Source organism: Monodon monoceros, unplaced genomic scaffold, assembly GCF_005190385.1.
Source record: "Monodon monoceros isolate NGI ecotype Baffin Bay Population unplaced genomic scaffold, NGI_Narwhal_1 Super_Scaffold_14, whole genome shotgun sequence".
NCBI lineage: Eukaryota > Metazoa > Chordata > Mammalia > Artiodactyla > Monodontidae > Monodon > Monodon monoceros.
In genome coordinates this window covers 63,167,023-63,191,099 of record NW_021703770.1, presented here as the reverse complement: position 1 = coordinate 63,191,099, position 24,077 = coordinate 63,167,023, and the positions used below count along the sequence as shown (strand labels likewise).

Genomic DNA, 24,077 nt, shown 5'->3' with positions numbered 1-24,077 from the left:
GCAATGAGAAAAAGGGAAACTAGGGTTTGGGAAAAGAAACGGGGGTTATGAGGATGGTGTAGAAGACAGAGAGGAATTTTTGCCAAGACCTTGGAAACGTTTGAAAGGAGGAAAAAGGTAACCCAGAGTCCAAGAACCTTCATGTTTCTCGAGGGGAAAGGAGCTGAACCATGTGTGAGGGAATTGCTAGAGGGCCTGGGCGGCAGGATGTGGGCACATGCAGCTTCTAGTCTCTGACCCCTGCAGAGCAAACGATTTGGAGGGTCCACTGGGGCAGAAAACGTCCACACAGTATCTTCAGCTCACAAATGTATAAGCATTTCCTTTTAAACTGTAGGGAAGGAAAATTGTGAAGAGTTTGGGGGGAAAAAGGGGGGGATGGTAAATGAAAATTAATTGTGCTCTAGTCATTATTCATTGAAACTGTATAAATCATCATTGATATTTATTTTGGATGCCAACTTGCTGTTTTATTTTACGGAAAATAATTCCCAAGGATTTTATAGGCACATCTGTTTACCATTAAATTCAATAGTAACGTTTACATTCTCCTTACCATGGAGTGTTTTAGTTTGGGTGCTTTTGGTTGCAAGCAAAAGACACCTGTTACTCAAAGGGACATGAAGGTACTTTGATTCCCATAGCAGGGACTTCTATGGGCAAAGAAGCCCTTCCCCCAGAGCCTGCCAGCCATTCTGCCCGCACTGTTTTACCTGCAGCCCGCTGTCCTTAATGGGGTGGGACAACGACCATGCTTGGGTTCAGTTACTCAGGATTGTCCTGAGAGCCGGAACTAGGTTCCCGGTTCCCAGAATTGTGTGGGAGGGTAGAGGATGTCCAGACAGAATGGGTGCTCTGCCAGCCGGGGGTGGGGGGGTGGGAAGGACAGCTCTCCACCGACATTTTCAACTTGAAGAGAAAATACTCCACTCCCATAGAATTTTTTAAAAACTTGCCTCACTATTGCACTTACACATTTATTTACAGATGCTGTTCTCAAACATTGAAGATATCCTTGCAGTACATAAAGAATTCTTAAAAGTCGTGGAGGAATGTTTACATCCAGAACCTAATGCTCAGCAAGAAGTGGGAACCTGCTTTCTTCACTTTGTAGGATCAATTTCTGTTTATTTTAAAAGCTTTTCCCCCTAAAATTTCAAGTTTCACTTCTGGAACAGTAGTATGTGGGAATTCAGCATTAGAAGTAAAATCTGACACCAAAAGTTTGGGGTCTTTTAAGGCCAATGAAATCTTCCACTTAGAGCCAGAAAAGGGGAGAGGGCCTCACATCATCCATTTTATTCAGCGAAGAATAAACAGGCTTTTCTTTTTCCCAACGAGTTAGTTTTTTGCATCCTCTGTAGCTTTGAATTCTAATGAATATTCAGGCTGTTTCATAATGAATGGATTTTTATGTTTCCCTCAAACATAGAGCATTTCTCTTTTGAGGCAGAAAATCCTTACTTTTACAATGATGCGATGAGCCTTTTATTGGTCAAAACATTCCCTTGTTAATCGACTTGTGACTAACCTGGAGGTGAACAGACCTGGTCCCTCTAGGTACACATATAGCCTGCATCTGAATTTTTCTCAGAGGCTTGTACTGAACAGTGCCGAAGAAGAACAAGCCAGTAGTTGGTTATTTCAAATTATATGTCATGCTTGTATGATCATTTTCATCCCTTTGCACATGATAGCTGAAATTATTTATGCAATCGATTTGCAAGGTACAAAGCCACCGGTACGGTGAAAATCGTTTTCAGAACTAAAGGGCGTTCATACTGACAAAAGAAAAATAATGCTGCTATTTCTACCACTCTGCTGATGCTAATTTTCAGAATACCAATTTGAATCCACTTACTTATCAAAATGCTATGCAATTAGTGTTTTATTTAAAAATGTATAGGAGTATTTTGTCATAGAAATCAATTTTCATTTATTTTTGATTTCCAGTCTTTTATAAAGTAATGATATGGAGTTTCTAGATCTATATTTCTGTATGTGGTGAGCAGACTCTGTAAATGTTATTTTTAGAATCAGAAAATATTCCATAAAAATAATTATATTAAAGGGAGAGAGACTCCTTGGGTATAGGAAGGTCAAGGTTTCGTTGGGCAAAACTATAAACCACGTGTGTTGTATCCACTTAATCCAGACTGTTCCCTTTCATGAAAGAATGCACATCTCCTGCCAGCTGGAGTAGTTGCTATCTCAGTGCTGGGCTGTACATGGGAATCTTGCACCCTGACATCCATTTCCTCAGTAACACACTATGAATCTGTCAGCCATGAATTTAGTTAAACTGTTTCTGAAGTTTGTTTTCTTCAGGTTTATCCCATCTCTTGAAATAAGTAATTCAATACATTTTCTCCTGGCTGTATAAAACAGCACTCTGTGTTTCTAAATACACGTCTTTGAAATTTTAGAGGACGCACTTCTGTTCCACTATTCAGTCACTACATTTTCTGTGTCTGCCTCTTTTACTGGGATATATTTACTGGGATATTTGATAGATATTGATCATAGATACTTGGAGAAAATCTTACAGATGGAAGGGAGCTTTAGAGATCAAGATGGTGTGAAATTTCTCCTTTTATGAAAGAATCCCTTCTATAGGATCTGTGAAGGTTGTTGATCTTGTTTTTACTTGATCACTTTTAGTTACAGCTCTAATTGTTAGAAAATCTCTATATTAATCCTGAATCTGCCTATCACTGCCCATCATGACCCTTGCAATTTCCACCCAGTGGTCCTAGTATTGTGTTTTGGAGCTACAAAGAGTTGTAAATCCTTTACAATAAATAGGACAGCTATTTGAAGTAGCTACCATTCCTTACTTTTATGTACTAACAAATCTCTCTCTCTGAGATGACCTCTCAGATGTAATATTTTCAGGGTCTGTCATTATCTCAGTCGCTTGTTGCTGACTATTCTCCACTTTGTCAGTGTCCTTCTTAAACACAACTGTCCAGATTGGTGCATATGACCTGCAGGGTACTATGTCCTGTTGCTCTATGGTCTGGCACATGCTTTTCCCTCCACCAAAAATACTTTCTTCCCTCTCCCTGCTAGGGAATCATGGATTTATGTCTCTGTATCTTGCCCACATATGACATCTTTTTTAAAGCTGTGTCTGAATCCTCCCAGCAAAGCTAAGTACTCTCTTCTCTGTAATCTGCTACCACGTCGTTCATTTAATTTTTATTGCATACATCATATTGGATTGTAATTAATATAAGTCTATCTCCTTTCCTAGACCATTCTTCATGGATCAGGGAAAATAAACATACTTATATATACACATAGTATAGCTCTTGAAACATAGTAAACATTTAATAAAGTTTGTTCATAAACTCACACTTAATATTTCAAAATGGCTAATAAAATGACTAACTTATTCTTACTTGAATTCACAGAAAGACAAGTTTCGTATCTACGACGAATATTGTAGTAATCACGAGAAGGCACAGAAATTGCTTTTTGAACTTAACAAAATAAGAACAATCCGGACATTTCTTTTGGTAAGTACATATTTACGTATCACTGTATACTGTTATTTGTTGATAGCCCCACTGAGAGCCAAGGAATAGCATCCGTGTGGTGTAAAAAGTGCTTGTACGACATCTGTTTTTAACATATCCCTGCTAGGAAGCTAGAGAGTCATTTGAGAAATGTAAGAAGTGAGACTGTAAATCAACTATATTTCTCTCTATATATGCTCTTAAAATCACACACACACACACACACACACACACACACACACACACACAAATGAAATGAACGAAATGAAAAGAAGTGAGAGTTGGGAGAAGCTTGTTTATGGGGAAACACTGTCATGCCCTCTCCTGGTTGATTATGAGTTGTGAAACCGCAGGTTCTTAGTGAGCGAAGACATTTGTGCCAGAGTTCACAGTTGCTTTTATATCCCTCAGCTCCCTAGAGCTTCATTTACTTCTGCTGAGAGAGCTCTAAGTAGGGCAGTGACAGGAAGGAAATGCATCATGGGGATGGTAGAAAAGAATTTTCAAGATTGACTTTTCTCCTACATACGTTCCATATTCAGTGTTCATAAAAAGCGCAAGAATCTGTATTTAATTTCTTCAGGATCGTACAAATAAATGCATAGTTTGACAGTTTCTTGGACATTGTAATTGCCAGTGAGAACCACACTGTAAATAGAATTCAGTGATATTTAACGAATTGTGGAGTGGAACAGACATCTCCACGATCCAGTTTTAGAGCCTGGATCAGCTCATTTAAAATGAAAAATAAAATGCCCATTTACAGCTCTTTTCCACTCACACCATTAGCTCCAGGCAATCATCGATCTGCTTTCGATCTCTATAGGTTTGCCTTTTCTGGAGATTCCGTATAAATGATTTGTACAATATAATCTTTTGATGCTTGGCTTCTTTTACTGAGTAAAATGATTGTGAGGTTCATCCTTGTTGTGGCATGTATCCACATTCTATTCATTTTTATTGCTGAATAATATTCCATTGTATTTTGTTTATCCGTTTGCCAGTTTATGAACATTGGGTCAACAATTGACTATGATAATGATGGACCTTGAAGATCCTACATATGAGATGTCATTTCAGAGAGAGAGATTTCTTAGTAAAGTCAGGAAATGTCAAGTTTGGGCAATTCTGAGGAATGCTGTTATGAATATTCATGTACAAGTCTGTGTGTGGACATACATTTTCATTCTCTTGGGTAAATACTAAGAGTAGAATTGCTGGATCAGAGTAAGTTTATGTTCAGTTTTTTTTTTTTTTGTAATTGCTCTAGGGACTACAATATGCATCTTAACTTAGGAAGTTTATTTCCCTCAGGTTGGTTATTGTTTTTTGTTGGTTTTGTTTTCAGGAACTTGTCTCGATTTAATTTGAGAATCTGTGTCTTTTGTATACGCAGCTGCTGCTATGTCTGCTCAGTTTTTGTTTTATAGCTTAGCCTTTCTTTTTAGGGGTCACTCCTCTGACTGGTTAACTTAGTGGGCAGCTGGGGATTTGAAAGAGGTGATCGAACATCATAATCCATATGATTTGTGGGTCTGTGTGTGAGTGTCGCGGGCGACACATTCACAGGCCAGGCAGTTTTCAAGTCAGATCTGGGTTTTTTTTCTCCTGGGGCCATCTCAGGTCCTCTCTGCACGTGCATAGTCTGACGTTTGCCCTGGACTGCAATCTCAGGCTAGCAGAAATGTGAGCGCTCCCCATTTTTCTTGGACAGCGTGCTAATTTTATTGACAACACTCCTGGGTGTGGGATTTTTGCCCTCTGCAGTCCCCTCTGGTAGCAGGTTTGCAGGGCCAGTGCTACTGTGACAGGACTACCATGCAGGATGAGCTGAGGATGGCCCTGGGGCTGGGGGCATGTAGGGGCAGGATGGGAGGAGCCCAGGCAAGAATGCCACCAACTCCCCTGTTCTTACCTGAAGTTCAGCAGTTTTTCATGAATAAACATTTCTCAGTTTGTTGTTTGACTTCAGTTGATTACCAGAGCCCTTAAACTGTTGTGTTTTTTTTACAATTTTGCTCGGTATAACAGTTGTTTTGGGGAAGAGAATTTACTCATCTCTTCTCTCTGCCATGGCCAGAGGAAGTTCCTGTGCCCCTGGACCAACGGGGCTCTCTTTGAACTATCAGAACTTTGCTGTCTTACTGAGGGCACTCTGTTCTCAGCAGAGCTGGCTCTCCACTAAATAAATGTCACAATTCCAGAGTGCTGGTTTTTACAAAATCCTACAGCATAGTCTGGTAGGAAGACCCTGGCTTTTATAGTTCTTGCCTTGGCACTAAGTGGCCACTAATTACCTGGATGACTTGAGGAAATTCATTACATGTCTGATGTCGTTTTCCATACTCATAAAATGGGGAGAATAACAATGACCCTTTGAAAAACATTAAGGATTTACATATTTGGGGTGATGATATTATATTTTTGGTTACTTGCATATACTGTCACCTGAGTAAGTTTTTAGGATCAGTGGAATCTCTAGCAGCTTATGTAGGGAACATTCTGTCTGTCTACATAAGGAGAAAGCTGGCTCTCATAAGCCAGTCTAATAAGGACCTACCGTATAGCACAGGGAACTCTACTCAATACTCTGTAAAGACCTATACGGGAAAAGAATCTACAAAAGAGTGGATACATGTATATGTATAACTGATTCACTTTGCTGTACGGCAGAAACTAACACAACATTGTAAATTAACTCTACTCCAGTAAAAGTGAAAGAAATAAAGTGGCTGTTATGAAGAGAGTTTGTAATCTATACAGTACTAATAGACAAGGAAATAAAAGTGGGTTAGACAGTCATGTGTTCCTCAGGGTGCTTCAGCCCAGGGCTAGGTAGAGGGGGTGGCCGCATTTATAAGGAGTGCTCACTCATACGGGGACACTGAGACATCACTGGAAATAGAATGGGATGTAGATCGTTGTGTTACATAGGGTTCCTCTGGGGACAGTACCATACACAGGTGGAAAGAGTATTTTGATGACCTGATTGCAGTAGGGGTTGAAACCCCCAAAGAGCCTGTTTGAATGAGACACTTCTTTGCTGCTGTGTCTTCTAAGGTTTCTGGTGAAGTGAAAGTCATGGTGCTGGTTTTGCCGAGTTGGTTGAACAAATTGGAGCTGAACTCAGTTGCTCAGGGCAGTGGGGGGCTGGTCTGCTTGCATCACTCTTCCTTTTGCTTCCTTTCCCACTCAGCACTCGGTCTCTCCTCTCAAGGAATGTAGGACAGTATTTTAAAGAATAGTGGTATAAAGGTTATAAATTATCAGTATGATGTTTGAAGAGCTCTTTTCTTCCTTAGTCAAATATTTATTATCGGCTTCCTCTGTGCCAGTCACCCTGATAGGCACTGCAGAAACAGGTTTTGACATAAGTCTCCAGTCTGTTATTTTAGGGAATTCCCTGGCGGTCCAGTAGTCAGGGCTTGGAGCTTTCACTGCCGAGGGCCCGGGTTCGATCCTGGTCAGAGAACTAAGATCCCACAAACCGCGTGGCGTGGCCAAAGAAAAAAATCTGTTTTTTAAAGTTTTTTAATTAAAAAATTGCTTTTAACATCTTTATTTGAATTTTTTTTTTTGCGTTGCTGCTTAGACCGCAGAATAAAGACCTGGTGTTTCAGAGGATCAAGCCTGTGTTTATCGAGTCGGTTCCCTTGACCATTACTTTCAGTAAATGGAAGCTGCTTCTATTTCGTCTCACTGTGATTGATTTTGAGCTTTCTCCTTCCATCTTGGCTCTGTGGAGATCATATCTGACATCCTTCCCTGAGACTGCCTGGCCAGTGTCATTGGTGAGGTATTATAGCTTGAAGTGACTTAGAGATCACTGGATTAAAACAGGCCAGTTGTACAGAGAGGAAAATTACAATTTTGAAATCCGTCCAAGTTGCATCACGGGCCAGTGGCAGAGCATGGGTAGAACCCAGTTGTCCTCAGTCCTGATCTTCTGCAACACCACGTGACCTCCCCCTATAAGCAGGATGTATGTACGTATGTGTACGTCTATTTATTCATCCATCAGTACATTCTTTCATCAGTACGTTCATCCATCCATTCATCCATCTATCCATTAATTCATTCCTCCATCTCTGTCTCTTTCTTTTTCCTCAGACTTCATACTCAGGTGAATGTATGTGAATTCATTTTCAAGATAAAGATTCAAAACACATTTTGGTTGCTAACTAATCTGAAAGGCAAAAGTATTTCCTTTTTTCTCCTGTAAACTTTCTTTGTGACTGAATGTGCTTTTCTCAGAGAGAGAAGCTATATAGGGACATGCTTTCACAGGTTTTCAGCAGAAAAGTTTATGACAGAAAAAAGTTTCACCACCTCAGGCTTAAAAATGTACATAATTGTCTTTATTTCCACCCCAGAACTGCATGCTACTTGGAGGACGGAAGAACACAGATGTCCCCCTGGAAGGCTACTTAGTAACACCAATACAAAGAATATGCAAGTACCCTCTCCTTTTGAAGGTACTTTATGTGTTTACTTCATTGTCGCATTTCCCTTGTACCTGCATATTTTTGCTGATGATCTTTAAAAAAATTTTCTTTTAAATAGTGTGACATTCCAAAGAAAAGGCAAATACAGTTATTGGGAAAAATAGCTATTTTGTCAGTAATTTATATAGAGAGTGGGAAGCAAATGTCCTCGGAAAACACTTTTAGTGCTCTTTGTAAAAAATATGCTTGTTTGAGTTTCCTTCAGCGTAAATGCATTAGTTTCAAGATAGATCCCATTAAGTACATTATGATCAGTTTATATAGCGCTTTGCCTACAGGGTTCCTTATCTTAAGTAAATTTGCTGTTGGTATATATATTTTTCATTTCCCCAAACATTGGTGACTTCTTGATGCTAATGAAGTTAAGGCCAAGTTACATAATTTCAGAGCCTGGTTTTTAAATCATTATTACAGGGAATGGTGTGGGTCACATGGGATAATAAATGATAGAAAGTGGAAAGACAGTGCTAAGACAACACTGCCTCTGGAAAACAGGAAATGTCTTACGGTCGTAGGTCCATCGCCTCATTACAATGACCAAAAGTTTTATTATCAGAAACATATTATAATATACTAATTACTGCTTATACTGCAAGGGTCTATGAATAGATTAGAACAGCAGTTCTGGGAAGGATGTTTTTTGGAAATGTAGCATCTGAATAGACAGTTTGGGGTGGTGGTTGAACATTTGAGTTCTGAGTTCAAATCCTATGCATTCTGCTTACTAGCTGCATGACTGAGCTTGTAATCTAACCTCTTAAAGTCATGGGCTTTATTTATGAAACAGAAAAGATGATGATGACATGATGAAATTATAACATGTATCTAAAAGAATGTATATATGTATGCATATGTATATCTCTGTGTATACATGTGTATGCATATACATAAAGGAGTACCTAATAATTAATTGAGGTGTTTTATACACATCATTTAGCATAGTATGTACTCCATAAATGTTAGCCATTATTACTCATGTATATTTGATTCTTTTAATATATTAATATATTAACTACTTCTTAGCTTCTAAATTTAAAAAAAACCTCAGAAATGTTATGGACATACTAACTGGTGTTCTTACTGATTTACTTTTTGAGAAATAAATGTTATGAATTTGAACTAAAATGCGTTTTTTCACTACAGGTTTTGTCAGTTGCATAAATTAGGTCTCAGTGAAAATTTACTTTGGAAAGGATTTCTTCTTATTAAAAAAACAAGTTAAAGTTGCTTGTTTAGCTAATGTAGGGAGAAGCTGGCACAGGGATGTCCAGGTCTGCAGAGCTTTGGCATGGGAAGATTGGTGCAAATGTGACTCCCATCTTTCTGGAAGTCCCTTCAGACCTCTGACTTGGTGACTCAGATTGCATGCGTTCTCATCACTCCAGTTATTCCTAGCCCTGATTTTGGAATCCCGAGGGTTTGTTTGTTTTAAGAGTCAGAAGGATAGTGATATTAAGAGAAATATATCAAGTTAAGTGGTTGTTCTAAATCAACTCCTTTCTGGTGAAGGATGACCTCAGGTGACCTCACAGATAGGAACATGGGCATATCCTTGCTTAGGAAGAAAGAGGTCGATTCAGAGCATCTTCAAGAAGTGGAGGAATGACATCTTTTCCCTTTTTTTGGAAGATTATCTTCACAAAGAAACAGGAGAAAGCTACTTGTGTAGTAGATATATTGGTGTTGATGGTTTTCTTTGTTGTACCATTGGCTGAAAAATTGAGCTGGTATTCTGGGATGATCTGCAATGGTTTTATTTATTCAGAGAAAAACATTAGGGGATTAGGCCGTGTGTTAAAGAAAAGATACGTTGGTCTTATTTGTGGAACTTGGAATTATTGGGTTTGGCCAATCAGCACAAGCTTCATAGCAAGTAACTGACAGATTATTACTAGTCATTTCTCCTGCTGTCTCACATTATCTAAATTCATGTCTCAACTCCAGAGATACCCACCGGGCACATAGACTGCAGGCTGCCTTCGCCACTTCACGTAATTTACAAATAATTCTACACTTGAGAGTCTCTGCAGAAGCCTGCATATCTCCTTTATGTCCAGCATAACTATTTAAGCCTGCTCTTGGGAGTGATGTAATGTGCATTCTTTTTTTTTTTTTTGGCGGTACGTGGGCCTCTCACTGCTGCGGCCTCTCCTGCCGCGGAGCACAGGCTCCGGATGCACAGGCCCAGCGGCCATGGCCCACAGGCCCAGCCGCTCTACGGCATGTGGGATCCTCCCGGACCGGGGCACGAACCCTCATGCCCTGCATCGGCAGGCGGACGCTCAACCACTGCGCCACCAGGGAAGCCCGTAATGTGCATTCTTTTGGTGTTAGTTCTATAGAGTGTGAATATTTTGAATGCAGGGTCAAAGTTTATGGCAGAAATTTCAACAATAACAGACATCAAGAGAGTATAACAACTGCATATTTTCCCACTGTATGTTAACAATTAAGAAAATTCTTTTAAAGACTTGCCTCAGGTTTTCTGTAATTGTTTTAATTACATGATGATAGCAACTGTAGTAAAGAAACAAATGACTAATTAAAAAGTAACGTGGTCACAACTGTCTAGACAGTGGGTGAAGATGTTTAATTTTGTGCTTCTAAACAAGACCTTTTATAAGGTTAAAGATTATTCTAGTTCTGATATCCTGAATGGAAAAAAAAATAAAAAGAAAATAAAAGCAAAAAGAAAGCTGTTGAAGGGTGTATGGGAGTTCATTCATTGCAGAGAATGAACCTGAGTTGTTGGCAAACACAGCATAAATTCCTCCTTTAATGATGGAGTATTGTGGAATTTATAAATTGTTTATTTTACTAGAGTATCAGACTATTTTAAAAATTTGCTTTATTTATGACATTTTTATAGTTTCTCAAAAAATATTAGAAAATAAGGAACTTAAATTGTTTTTGAAATTATAGGACATATTCATTTAAATATTTACTATTCTTTTAAAGGCTCTAGGAAAATGAAATCAACATATAAAGATGTCCTCCTTTTGGAGCAAAGCTCCAACTTATAAAAAATTCCATGCAGTAGGTGAGATATTTGACAATTCCAAAGGAAATGCCTAATTTAGTTTTTTGAAAAAACATCATTTTGAGGGAAACATTAAAGTGAATGCAAAGTGTGCAGAGGGTAACGCTTATTCATTGATGCAGCCTTTTGTTTTTGATCTTAATTTGGTGGAGTTTGTGATGTCACTTCTGAAATTGGCTCTCACGGACTTTGCAGTTTTCATTTCCTGGTCAGTCTGAACCTGCTGTCCCAGAAAGCTGAAGATCAAAGGGCGGTTTGTTTTTTGTGTATAAACAGGAGTTGCTGAAGCGGACTCCAAGGAAACACAGTGACTATGCAGCAGTGATGGAAGCCCTCCAAGCCATGAAAGCCGTCTGTTCCAACATCAACGAGGCCAAGAGACAGATGGAGAAGTTGGAAGTTTTAGAGGAGTGGCAGTCTCACATTGAAGGCTGGGAGGTACAGTCACTGTACTCAACAATTGAGCTTAAAATAGTTTTGTTATGTCTTCTGCTGTGCGTAGAGTTACTGGCATTGGATGGAACCATAAATGGTCGTTTTCCTAGGTAATGCTAGAGGGCTCTAACTGTTTCCGAAAAGTGCTGTCATTATTCTTTTTAAATATCTTTAAAGGGGCAGTTAATTGACTTAACTTCAACCTGAAAGCTTTACGATAGAGCCAATCAAAACTGTGTGTGTTATAAGCTTAAATAGTTCAGTATTTGTGCATCATGACAAATCTTTCTCCTGTCTTAACTTTGGTCAGTAATACATAATCGTAGCCTGAGTCCTGGAGAGAGTAAAGAAGGGGAGTAAGGCTCCAAACCTGTGCTGTGATATTATTATTTTCAGACTCTAAGTTAGGTATTTGATGAAGAATTTCATTTTAAGTCCACTTCATCTCTCTAAATTTGAACTTCTTCATTTCTAACATGAAGGAACTGGCCATGACATGATTTTTAAGGTCCATTCAAGATGAAAAATTTTATGGTTTCATGATTCGCTAAAGAAAGATTTTTTTAAATGACAAAAAAGCAAATGAAGAGTGATATTCAGAATCTGTAATATGTTTTCAGCTACAGTAATTTGTATCCCAGTTATTTCATGGAGTTGGAGCCCTATATTACTTTAGCACTATGTAAAGGATAAACTAAAATTCTTTCTTTAAATTGACTTAATTTACATGATCAAGAGCTTTCAACTAGGATAATTTCTTATGGTTATAAAGTAAGCAATTAAGATAATATTTTTAAAGTGTAAAGAAGATTTAAAATGTCCAACCAAATATTGTATCACACAAATCAAGGGGATTGCTTTTATCTTTAGGGCTATATAATTGACTGGTACATTTCTTATCTTCAGTGTTGGTTTCCATTTAGATATAACCTTACATCCATTCAGATTTGCAAAGAAACCTCAAACGTTGACCCCAGGGAATGCTCCTATTTATCCATTCTTTGCCATTAATCTTTTAAAATGCTAACTGACTTAGTTTCTTCCTCATCTATATTCTTTCATTTCAAGTGTTCAGGGTGACCCCTTATTTCAGCATGAATGCTACTTATTTCAATCAATTAAAATGGTTGTGTGTTTTACAGTTGATTCATGATGATAATTCCTTTCCTGGGGGCAGTTGTCCTGCTGGGCTGAGAAAAATAGATGAAAGTTTGCTTTTGCCATTCTGTTGTCACTCAAACATCAGAAGAAAAACAGAACTTGTTTTAAATTGCAGGATTTGTCAGTGACTTCTGCCAGGCCTTTGACCAAAATAAAACTCTTTTAGGTTCTCTAGGGAAATGGAATCTGTCATAATTTTGTTTCCTCCTCATGTATCAGTATATCCTAAAAATTGAGCCTCCTTTAGAAATGGGAGAATCCTTAAAAAGTGTTGCTATTTTTTCCTCTGTTCATGGCCAGTTACTCAAAGGAAGAGTGCTATGTGGTCCATACTGTGTCATTTGTAGCCTATAGCGGTGGGTGCTTCAACCTCACCAGCCTTGGTGGATTTACAGCACTTGGAGTGGGAGAGAAAAATGGAGCCTGGGGACAAAGGAGACTGGTGAGAGGAAATCTGATGTGACCACAGTTCCAGTGGGCACAGGGGAGATAAAATGAAGGTCGGGTTCCAAAAAGAGAGGCAACACAAATTCTACTTGAGTAGGATTTGAAAATGAGTGCGTAAGACACAGCCATACAGTGACTTGGGAGTTTTGGTACTTTGAGGGGATGCAGCTTGGAGCAGGGTCCAGCCAGTTGACTGGAAACTTGTGATAAGAACCTGATTTCACATCTCAGTCCGCCACTTTGGAGAGATGGGGGAAAGCTGTTATAGTACTCAGGCCTGGTCCCTTCTGGGAAGTTTAGGAGGATCTACTATCTGGTAAGACTCCAAAAGTGCACAAATCAAAGGGAGGGATGCGGCCATATAGGATGAATTCAGGCCCTGGAAGGGAGTGGGAATGGTTAGGGCTTTCTGTGAATCGCTAACAGGGATTATTGCTCAGCTTACAGGCAGCTTTATGTATGTTCAGAGTGACTCTCGTGAGGTTAAGACAAGGCCAAGGACAAATGTCTGATGGCATGACAGTCACAGAACAGAGAGTTCCTTCAAGAGTTTTGGAGGTTAGCAGCCTTGAGCTAATGTTGGGTAACAGCTCTCTAACTCCTTCCAGGAGCACCTGCGGACCTTTTAGGACTATCTTAGAGTTGACACTCTTGCTCCAGTAACTAAAATTCTCTTGAATGGGGATCTGAGTCTGATACACCATGACTTTGCATTATTTCCACTTTTGGTGGATTATTATTTCAAGTATGTCACTTAATTATCTAGGGTCTTATTTCCCCATTCATCAAATGAAGGGGAGTAAAATCTCTCCTGTAACTTGCCTTTCTGGCATTTTGTGCTGCTAAATTATCATTACATTCCTTTTATATTGAATTTAAGTAAACAAGCAATTGAAATTTATTGTTCTTAAATCATATGATATAATGAAAAAAGCCTGGCTTTTGTGCAGGTTTGGTTTCCAGTCTGGACCCCTTAGTATGGGGATGAAGCACCAGATCTCTTCGACGTACAGTTTGGGTTATTACAGGAGTCAGTGAAACAAATGAAAGTGCTTTGAGCACTGTAAAAGGCTCTGCAGATAACAGGTAGTATTTTAAAGCTTTGGTTCAACCGTTAGATTTTACCCTTGAGAAATCCCCTTTATTTGTCTAATTTATGCACCTAAGTTTATGTTACTTAAGGTTATATGGTCCCAAGCAACAGAAACTAAAAGGAAAATTAATTTAAAAGATATTGAGTAGCTCATGGAATCAATAGAAAAGCTACCCTCTCAGACTCGAAAGGGTATCTAGGCAGTTGAAGCTCTTTGGTGGTCTTATCAATGCCCTAGCTAAAATGAATAGGCACTAGTCATTTTTTCCATCCTTACGTTACTCCATTCAAGATTCAAGATCAAAATCCGAGATTCCACCAATCTTGCATGGGTAAATTTGCTCAGGGGAGGGCAGGGGCCCTTGATTGTCCATCAACCAATTTCCTTTTGGGGAAATGCTGATCCTCCATTGTAGGCAATCCTGGTGAGTCTCTCTGAAAAGTTTGCTGAAGTATTGGGTTGGCCAAAGGGTTCATTCGGGTTTCCCCATAAGGTGTTATGGAAAAAGCCGCACTAACTTTTTGGCCAACCCAGTACTATAATCCCCACTACACAGCTTTTTAAAATGAGGGCTATATAACTTAACCAAGTTCTTACAACTAACAGAGAGCAGAGTTTAATTTGAAAATAGGCAGACTGATTCTAAAGTTTCTATTCCTCATCACCGTGTAATATTCTATCCACTCAGGTACAAGTTTAGCACATTCTTTACATGAAGTTGGTTTTGCTGCTTGCCCTTTAAAAAGTGAGTTGATAGTAGAAATTAGGCTTGCGGTCAGCATTTACATAGTGACTGTACCACAGAAGATCTGTAGTTTACGTGGTCATATTTGAAGTTCTGCTTTTGATTAGTATTATATCTCAGTCATATATCTTACCCAACATTTAAAACATTCCACCACATATTCTACTGAAGGTAATTGTAGGGCGGTGATCGTGTTCTTGGAAAGAAGTTTGTTAGCTGTTTAATCAGAGTGACTGATTCATTTCTTAGAACAGGACCATGCTCAGTCTGCTTTTGGGTTGATCGATAGTATTGTCATGATAACTAATTCTTTGGCGTCATACTGAACATGGATAAGGGAGTATCCGTAAACATTATGTCATTTAGTTATTCAGCATTATGTCCTTGATAGGACTGTTTGGAACTGATCTCTCAAATCTGGAAAAAAATCACAATAAAAGAGTGGGAATTATTAATAGATGAAGGTGTCGGAAGACATAAGATCAGGATAATTTTTGTGTTTTAGGAAATAAAAAGAAACAGAATTGAAATTTGACACCTCGTGATTACCTTTTTACGTGGAGAAATACAGTGCTACAAGACCATTTTAAAATCACCTCTTGTTGGTTTTGGAATCTCCTTGCTGCTTACATCTGATTCAGTTTGTGTCTGACAGTGTATTGACCTCAAAGTAATGTTCTCTTGTTATTTTATGAGTGTGAGTCTTCCATAGGTTGTGATGAGACCTGATTTCTTTTTGTCCTCTCTACAAGGTGATTTGGTAGATACAAATTTGTCTACTACCTTGAGGTTGAATTGATTTATAGATGGCTCTTGTTATTTAAGGATAAGAGGTTTAGGAAGACAACCATTGAGAGTGAATCCACTTAGAAAGGAGACCAAAATTTTACAAAAAGTGGGAGAGGAGGAAAGTTTGATTGGGACTTTATCGTGGTAAAATGAAAAGTTATATTATTAGTTTGTTTTAGCTAATCTAATATGTAACAGAATTTAGGTTTTTATTTCAGTTAATAATTTGAATCTCAAAAAGAGTGAATCAAATGCTTAGTCTTTTTTGGGGTGGGTGGGGACATACATTTTATGACAAGACTCTGATGAAACAATATGATATTCTTCATTTCATGTTTGACTTTCCTAGTATTTTAAAAAGATTTTTTTGAAAGAATATTCAAATGCTTCATTAATTTTCTCAAGAGACTCCTCTGGTATTGAAACTGTTCTCTTATGAGACACCTATCTCGTTGTCATTCTAGTCATTTTTCTTTTCTTGCATCATGAATGGGTCTAGCTCTGATAGACCTTCATCTGCCAATGCCTTGTATATGAGTGGGGAAGTTCCAAGGCCTGTCATCTTTTACCTTTTCCAAGATTATGGTTTCCTCTCTGCAGTCAGTCTGTGTTTTCCTGATACTGACATTCAGCATTTAGTTGACCAGATGAGTTAGATAGACCCTGGTGTGAAGCAGGGAGAGCTGATACTGGGGTCAGATAATTAATGAGCAGTTTCATTTGACAGTGATTTTTGCCACCTCATAGCTGTAACACATCAGTCATGAACCCTTATGCAACTTACATTAAGAGAACTTGTTGACATAAAAAAGATGTACCCTTTCAAACAGTCTAGATACGGTTTAGCAATATTATTTTTATTGGGTTTATTGAGAGGAGGGGATTTGTTCTATTATTACAGTTCTTCCTAAATCATGATTGCAATGTTTGAAGAAACATTGGAAATTAGAAAAAAGCCATAAAATAAACATACGTGCTTCTAATTGTCTTTTTTGGCTATTATCATCTTCTGAAAGCTTGCTTTGTCATCTAATGTGTCCCCTTATGAAATTCATCGTGCTTCCACCTTACATTCTGTGATGATGCTTTGAAATTCATTTTTCATGTATACTGACCATATAATAGGCAGCCCATTATATACCTCAAATTATAGATTCAAAAATCATTCAACTTCTTAAATTAGACTCTGAATTGTTATTCTTTTCTTGCTGGATCTTGTTAACACAAGACACACACAAAAAGAAGTGGACCTTGGTGAGGCGTGTTGCCCACATGGACGCCTCTGGGTCCCAGTGTGTATGTCTGAAGTCACTGCTGGATCCATCCATTCGATTGCTCTCTTAACCATATTGGGAAGTGATATTTAAGTGGTGTCCTTCATAAATTTGACAAGGAAAATTACTGGAAAATGATTGAAACCTGAAACCACAGCATGGAATGAACTGTATGAATAAATGTTTAATAATAAATATACATAATCATAAACACACACAGCCATCATCCCTGATATTCATCACTGTTAATTCATGCCAACTCTCATTTCATTAATGTTAAATTATAGCTGTGATCACACAGCATTTAATTCTGTGTTTACATATCTGTTTCTCCACTAATATGTGTGTTTCTTGGGAGCAGGGGTCGTGTCTCATGTTAAGGGTCCCCAGCATCTAGGACAGTGTCTGATACATAGCTGGTTGACTGGTAATTGAATGCAGATATAATTACCTCGTAGTTATGTATTAATTGTCATTGTCTTTTCACTATGTTTTTGGCTCCTTTGGTTCATGGCAATGATTCTGATGTGGTTCTGTTCAGAGTCCAATATTTGTTTCATTATCCCGCTGCTTTGAAGTTCTCCAATCCTCTTTAGCATCCTGTTCTTGTTTATGGTTCACAAATGTACCATGCAAGATTTTTCAGTTTTTTGTATTAAAGTTGAACACCCTGCAAGTGTTTGAAATTCAGTCTTTGTAAAGTCTTTGTTAATTTCTGTAGTACAGGTCTTGTTTCCTCTGTCTACAATTCACCCTTCCCACTGCTGGGCAGTGGTGACGGAGGAGGAATAAATAGGTTTGCACAGCTTGGGGTAGAAAGAGAGAAGCTTTTGGAATGAGAGGATCCTGGTGGGTACATCTCCCACCACTGGTCACAGTTATTTATTTATGATTACTTCTTACCTTGACCTACCAGTTAACCTTCCTTTCCTGGTCTAATAAAAGCAGTCAGGATTAGAACCATGCAGGTAATTTCCTAGTTGGAGTTTTGCTGTATTTAATTCTATATACGTAATTCATCACAAGCAGACAGTCTCTGATTTTTACATGGTAAATGTAGCTTTCTAAAGGGAAATTCGAATTAAAAATGATAAATCATATTGATGATAAAAGTATATTATTTTGGCTCTTTCAGAAATCTATTACGTACATTTTATATATAAATTTTTATTGAGGTATAGTTGACGTACAATTTTACGTTACTTTCTGGTGTAGGACATAGTGATTTGACCTTTGTATACATTGTGAAATGATCACTACACTAAGTTTAGTTACGATCTATCACCGTACAAAGTTAACACAATATTATTGATTGTATTCCTGTGCAGTGCAGTGCATCTCCATAACTTATTTATTTTATAACTGCACGTTTGTACTTCTTGATCTGCTTCGCCCATTTCATCCCCCTCCGCGACCACCCTCCCCTCCGGCAACCACCATCTGTTCTCTGTATTTGTGAGTCTGGGTTTTGTTTTATTTTGTATGTTTGTTTGTTTTATTCTTTAGATTCCACATATAAGTGAAATCTTCGGCATTTGTCTTTCTCCCTCTGACTTACTTCACTTAGTATAATACCCCCCAACATCCATTCGTGTTGTCGCAAATGACAAGATTTCATTCTTTTTTATGGCTGAGTCGTATTCTATTATATATACATATACCATCTCTTCTTTATCCTTTCATCCATTAATGGAAACTTAGGTTGTTTCCATATCTTGGCTATTGGATATAATGCTGCACTGAACATAGGGGTTCCTAAATCTTTTCTGAGTTAGTGGTTTTGTTTTCTTGGGTTAGGTACCTAGTAGTGGAATTGCTGGATCATACAGTGGATCTATTTGTAATTTTTTGAAGGCCCTCCATACTGGTTTTTTTTTTTATAGTGGCTACACCAATTTACATTTCCACCAACAGTGTACAAGGGTTCCTTTTTCTCTACATCCTTGCCAACACTTGTTATTGTCTTTTTGTTAATAGTCCTAGTTCTGACAGGTGTAAGGTGATATCTAAATAGAGAGCCCAGAAATAAACCCACAGATAGATGGTCAATTAATTTATGACAAAGGAGGCAGGAATATACAATGGGGGAAAGGACAGTCTCTTCAACAAATGGTGTTGGGAAAACTGGACCATTATCTTATGTGACATACAAAAATTTACTCAAGATGTATTAAAAACTTGAATGTAAGACCTGAAAACATAAAGCTCCTGGAAGAAAACTTAGGCAGTAAGCTCCTTGACATCATTCTTAGTAATGCTTTTTTGGATCTGACTCCAAAAGCAAGGGAAACAAAAGCAATAAAAACAAATGGGAGTTATCAAACTAAAAAGCTTCTCCACAGTGAAGGAAACCATCTACAAAATGCAAAGGCAACCTACTGAATGGGAGAAGATATTTGCAAGTCATATACCCCATAAAGGGTTAATATCCAAAATATATAAAGAACTCATACAATTCAATAACAATAACAACAAAAAAATCTGATTAAAAATGGGCAGAGGATCTGAATAGACATTTTTCCAAAGACGAAATATAGATGGCCAACAGACACATAACAAGATGCTCACTAATCATCAGGGAAATGCAAATCAAAACCACAATGAGATATCACCTTATTTTAGTTATTTTTTAAGGAATTGCTAAAAGACAGCAGGACTCTAAATCATATGGGTAAAAACATTATTTAAAAATATCTTCATTAAATATGTACAGATACACATTACACTGTATGTAACGGCTTTAGGGTAGTTCAAAATTAATGATTTACACAAAGCCCTCTTATTTTTTAAAAACAGTTCTTTCATACCTTCCCTCTCAAATGTTGGTTTGATGATATATCACTACACTGTTAAAATAGCTCATTTTCTTGGGCACTTTTTTCTTCACGATCACAATTTTTTCACAATACCATAGTCTGCTGCCTCTGACATCTACAGAATGACCCATGAAACAGCCTACAAAGCTAATTTAATAAAATAAACACGCTTTTTAAAATTTTAGAACTAGGAGTGGCCAACTTGCTGGAGATTTATATTAGGAGAAAATGTTTAACACATTGCCTGGCACATTGTAGAAATATTAAAAACCTGACTTTAGTATTCCTCTAGATCACAGTGTTTATTATATATGGTTGCTCAATGACTAAATTTGTATTGGCCAAAGAATAGATATCTAGATTTAAAAATTAGCATCCATTTTCAAAATGAAGATAAAATACTAACCAGGTAAAATAACATTATACAGATTTTAATGAATATTCGGTGATGATGAAATGTACCATAGGTGTAACTGTGATCTGTAACATATGATAAACATCTTTTCTGTGCTGGGCTCTGGGAAGCAGCTGGGACTACCTGGCAGGGCCCTGTGCTCACCTTCATCTCCATGTTAGCAGGGTTGCTATACTGTGCACTTGAGCACCTGAGCTCAGGCTTCCAAAGCAGTGTTGCTTCAAGTGTTGACAGAATACGACAATGTATCAGAATCTACTGGAATGGTCTGGGACCTACCCCAGATGTACTCAGTTTCCATCTGTGAGGATAGTGCCAGGAAACCTAAAAGTTTTTAGCAGTCCCATCAGGTGTGTCTTCCAAACTCTGAAATTTGAGCACCATTGTCTTAGAGGCTTTGCTCTCTTCCAGTAATCTGCCCAGCTTGTTTTATTGCTTCCACATTTTTGGTTTTCTAGCTAATTTGTCTGACATGCTCATTTTGATAGACTCTAGTGCTCTTGACTGTTTCCTAGCAATCCGATGTTTGTAATCATTCAATTTCAGTCATTCAATTTCAATTTTGTAGCCTCGCTTCTTTATCCCTAACCCCAGAAACTCTCTTGCCATTTCTAGATGATGAAAAAAAATTGCACGTAATTTTCAAAATATCATAAACCTCATGCATTTCACAGACAAAGCTGTGAGTTTTTTCCACTACAGAGAAAGGTAGATTATATCATGTAAGTGAGGGAGAAATATGACACATTAGTCAAAAACAGACATTTATTAAGTGTCTGCTTGCAGATAGGATGAATTTGAAGTGAGAGGCATATCGTGATTACACGAGAGACTATATCTGCACTTCATCAGATTTTCTTCAATATTTATAATAATGTATGTACCTCCGTTTCAAAATTTTGTAATGATTTTTAGTCACCATTGTCGTGGAAATAATACACAGGTCAAATCATGGTAAAATCAAAGACACAGTGGACATTCTTTTAGAATGAGGTTTTTAGACAAATCTGTATGTTTTGACACAGAGTTTTTTAAGTACGTAAGCATTTCCCTAGGAATTATTTAAATTATTCATGAAGATATTTCATGTGATGATAGTAGATTACTATGGTAGAAGATAGTAAAGGTGATACTGTATTAATTGTTGAAGTCTGCTGTTAAATATTAAAGACATCACCTCAGTAATAGAAACGTCTCAGTAGGATTTAGTAAAGCGTGTGTTACGTGTGTATTGTAAGATATACTTTGTATATTTGTGGCAATATGGGCTTGATGTCCTCACCCCATAAAATTACATTAATTGATAATTAAGCAGATGCTTTGAGTTGCTTATGAAAAGAAGTGTTTACCTCGAAGAGGTCAGTTAATCTTATTCTGAGGTTTTTTTTTTTTTTTTTTTTTTTTTTTTTGGCGGTACGCGGGTCTCTCACTGCTGTGGCCTCTCCCGTTGCGGAGCACAGGCTCCGGACGCGCAGGCTCAGCGGCCATGGCTCACGGGCCCAGCCACTCCACGGCATGTGGGATCTTCCCAGACCGGGGAACAAACCCGCGTCCCCTGCATCGGCAGGCGGACTCTCAACCACTGCGCCACCAGGGAAGTCCTTATTCTGAGTTTTGATCGGGAGCTAGGAGTTGGGAACTTACGGTGATGCCTTCAATATAATGTATCTGTATATTAGTGAGAGTTTTGAGAGCTTGCTGTGATATCAATCTGGATTAAATGAATCAAAAGTCAAGCTATTCAAGTATAGGCTAGAGGAAAGAGACCTGGGAGCACTTTGACTAGAGGGGCACTTTGAATCAATTGTAGGATGGGATTGCCATAAATATGCTAATATAACCTTATGCTAAATTAATATTATGTATTGTAGGGGACTGGAGAAATAATAGTATCACTGCTATATTCTTCATTTGCCAGCTCACATCCAAATGATTGTATTCACTTCTGGAGGTGTTCATGTTAAGGGAAACTCTGACAAACTGGAGAAGGTCCAGAGGAGACCTGGCAGGATCTTCCAGGTTTCTGAAATCAAGCCATATGGTCAAAAGGCAACGGTGTTACAGAGCCTGGAAGGCAGAAGGAAGCATGTTAGCTATGTTCAGATATTGGTCGGCCTTTCACGAAGAGGATATCCACCCAATCCTAGGAGGAAAAATAGCGAGTGAAAATCATGGTAGATTTTGGCTCTACAGTAAGAAAAACCTTTCTGATAATTAGACTAAATAAAGAAATGGACTGTCTTATGAAGGAAGGAGCTTAATTTTACTGGAAGTATCCAGATACAAGCTGGAAGGCCTTTTTTTGTCAAGGCAGGAGTCGGTGTTCTCTGAGGCAGCAAGATGTGTCCACCCTCAATAACCTGAGAAATAACACTGTCTTTAATGAATTAAACCATAGAGTCAACATAGAGTGAAACACAGCAGAGATCAGAAATAAAGGAAGGAACCTTGCAGAATCAGATCACCTTCACTGTTAGTAATCATAATTGTAATAGCCTTTATTGAGTCCTTTCTATGCGTTAGGCATGTGCCGGGAGTTTTGCATATATTGCTTTATTTTCACTCTGACTGTATACATTAAGCCTGATTATCCCTTTTCTACAGTGGTTTGAAGGTATATGAACATAGCTACAGAATCAAAGGAGCCAATGAGATGTTTGACTTGTTGGCATTGAAAGTAGAGAAAAGAGAGAAAGGTCTAGGAGGGAGAGGCACACAGAGAGACAGATAGACTTTGGACAGTCTTGTCCAGGTGGTGGATAGAGTCTCCTAGCCCAGTGCTTACAGAAGCTCCCCTTAAATCCACCTCGCCAAGATTCTTTCTGTTGATGTTTGGCTTTCCAAATGGGTTAAGTTTACAAAGGGAGATTGTTTTAGCCATACTCATGGGACCATTCAGCGTGTATGTCAGTTATCATCAAGAATAATATATCCGCTTTCTGTTTTACACATTGGTCCCCATGAGTCCTTCTTGGACAGTATCTCCCCGGAGGCTGTATATGAGGATGGAATAAATTGCCTCTAGTCATTATAGTTCGCTCAAATTCACATTAAATTCTCCTTATATTTATTAACAAAGATAATAACCACAAACAAGTCAGAAAATGTATTGTTAGTAATTCTTTCATTTAGGAATACATCTATAAATAAATACCTACATATTTAATTTGGGAAACTTACTTGGAAGACTGGTTAATATGAAAATTAGCCTAATACTGGCAGTAACCCTTTATAATGTAATGAATTATTTTCCTGCCTTGGCACTTATGGGCTGCTGTATGGAATAGTCTAAGGTGAAGTGTTTTGTACCTTTTGTAAAATTGCTACAAATAAAGCCACTTTTCGTAAGGTTGTGTAGGTCCCTTGTGCAAGGATCAATATGGTTTCCTTTTTTTTTTTACACTTTTTACATTTTTAATACTATTGTATCTTAATTTTTTTCTAAGAGAGGATGGTATTCACTATAAATTAGAAATCATTGCCACTGAAACTGGGATTTATATTGATATTTGATGACATTTTTTGCTTAATTATCACATGACACGGTATATGAAATAGTGTAAATTTTTCACAGATCTCCATTTCTATATCTACCCTTTTGACAAAAGGAAAGAAGAGAGGGAAGTATTTAAAATTTAAAATGTGTTTGTAATGTAGATACTCAGATTAACACAGTAACACTGTCTTAATTAACTTCCCTTTCGGGAAGTTTCTTATTATAGTTATATGAGTTATCTTTTGAAAAAAATTTATTTTTTAATTAAAAAAAGAATTTTATTGACCTATAGCTGCTTCACAATGCTGTACCAGTCTCTGCTGTACAGCAGCGTGACTC

The 24,077-nt window shown here is 37.9% G+C and overlaps 1 protein-coding gene across 1 annotated transcript in view; it reads left to right on the top strand.

Annotated features, from left to right (window-relative positions):
* Positions 1-24,077, top strand: part of PREX2 (phosphatidylinositol-3,4,5-trisphosphate dependent Rac exchange factor 2) — a 284,317-nt gene that overhangs the window by 77,800 nt on the left and 182,440 nt on the right. The window contains exons 3-6 of the mRNA XM_029223229.1: positions 988-1,110; positions 3,417-3,521; positions 7,895-7,996; positions 11,343-11,504. Of these exons, the coding sequence (XP_029079062.1) occupies positions 988-1,110; positions 3,417-3,521; positions 7,895-7,996; positions 11,343-11,504 (492 nt within the window). The remainder of the gene's footprint in view (positions 1-987; positions 1,111-3,416; positions 3,522-7,894; positions 7,997-11,342; positions 11,505-24,077) is intronic.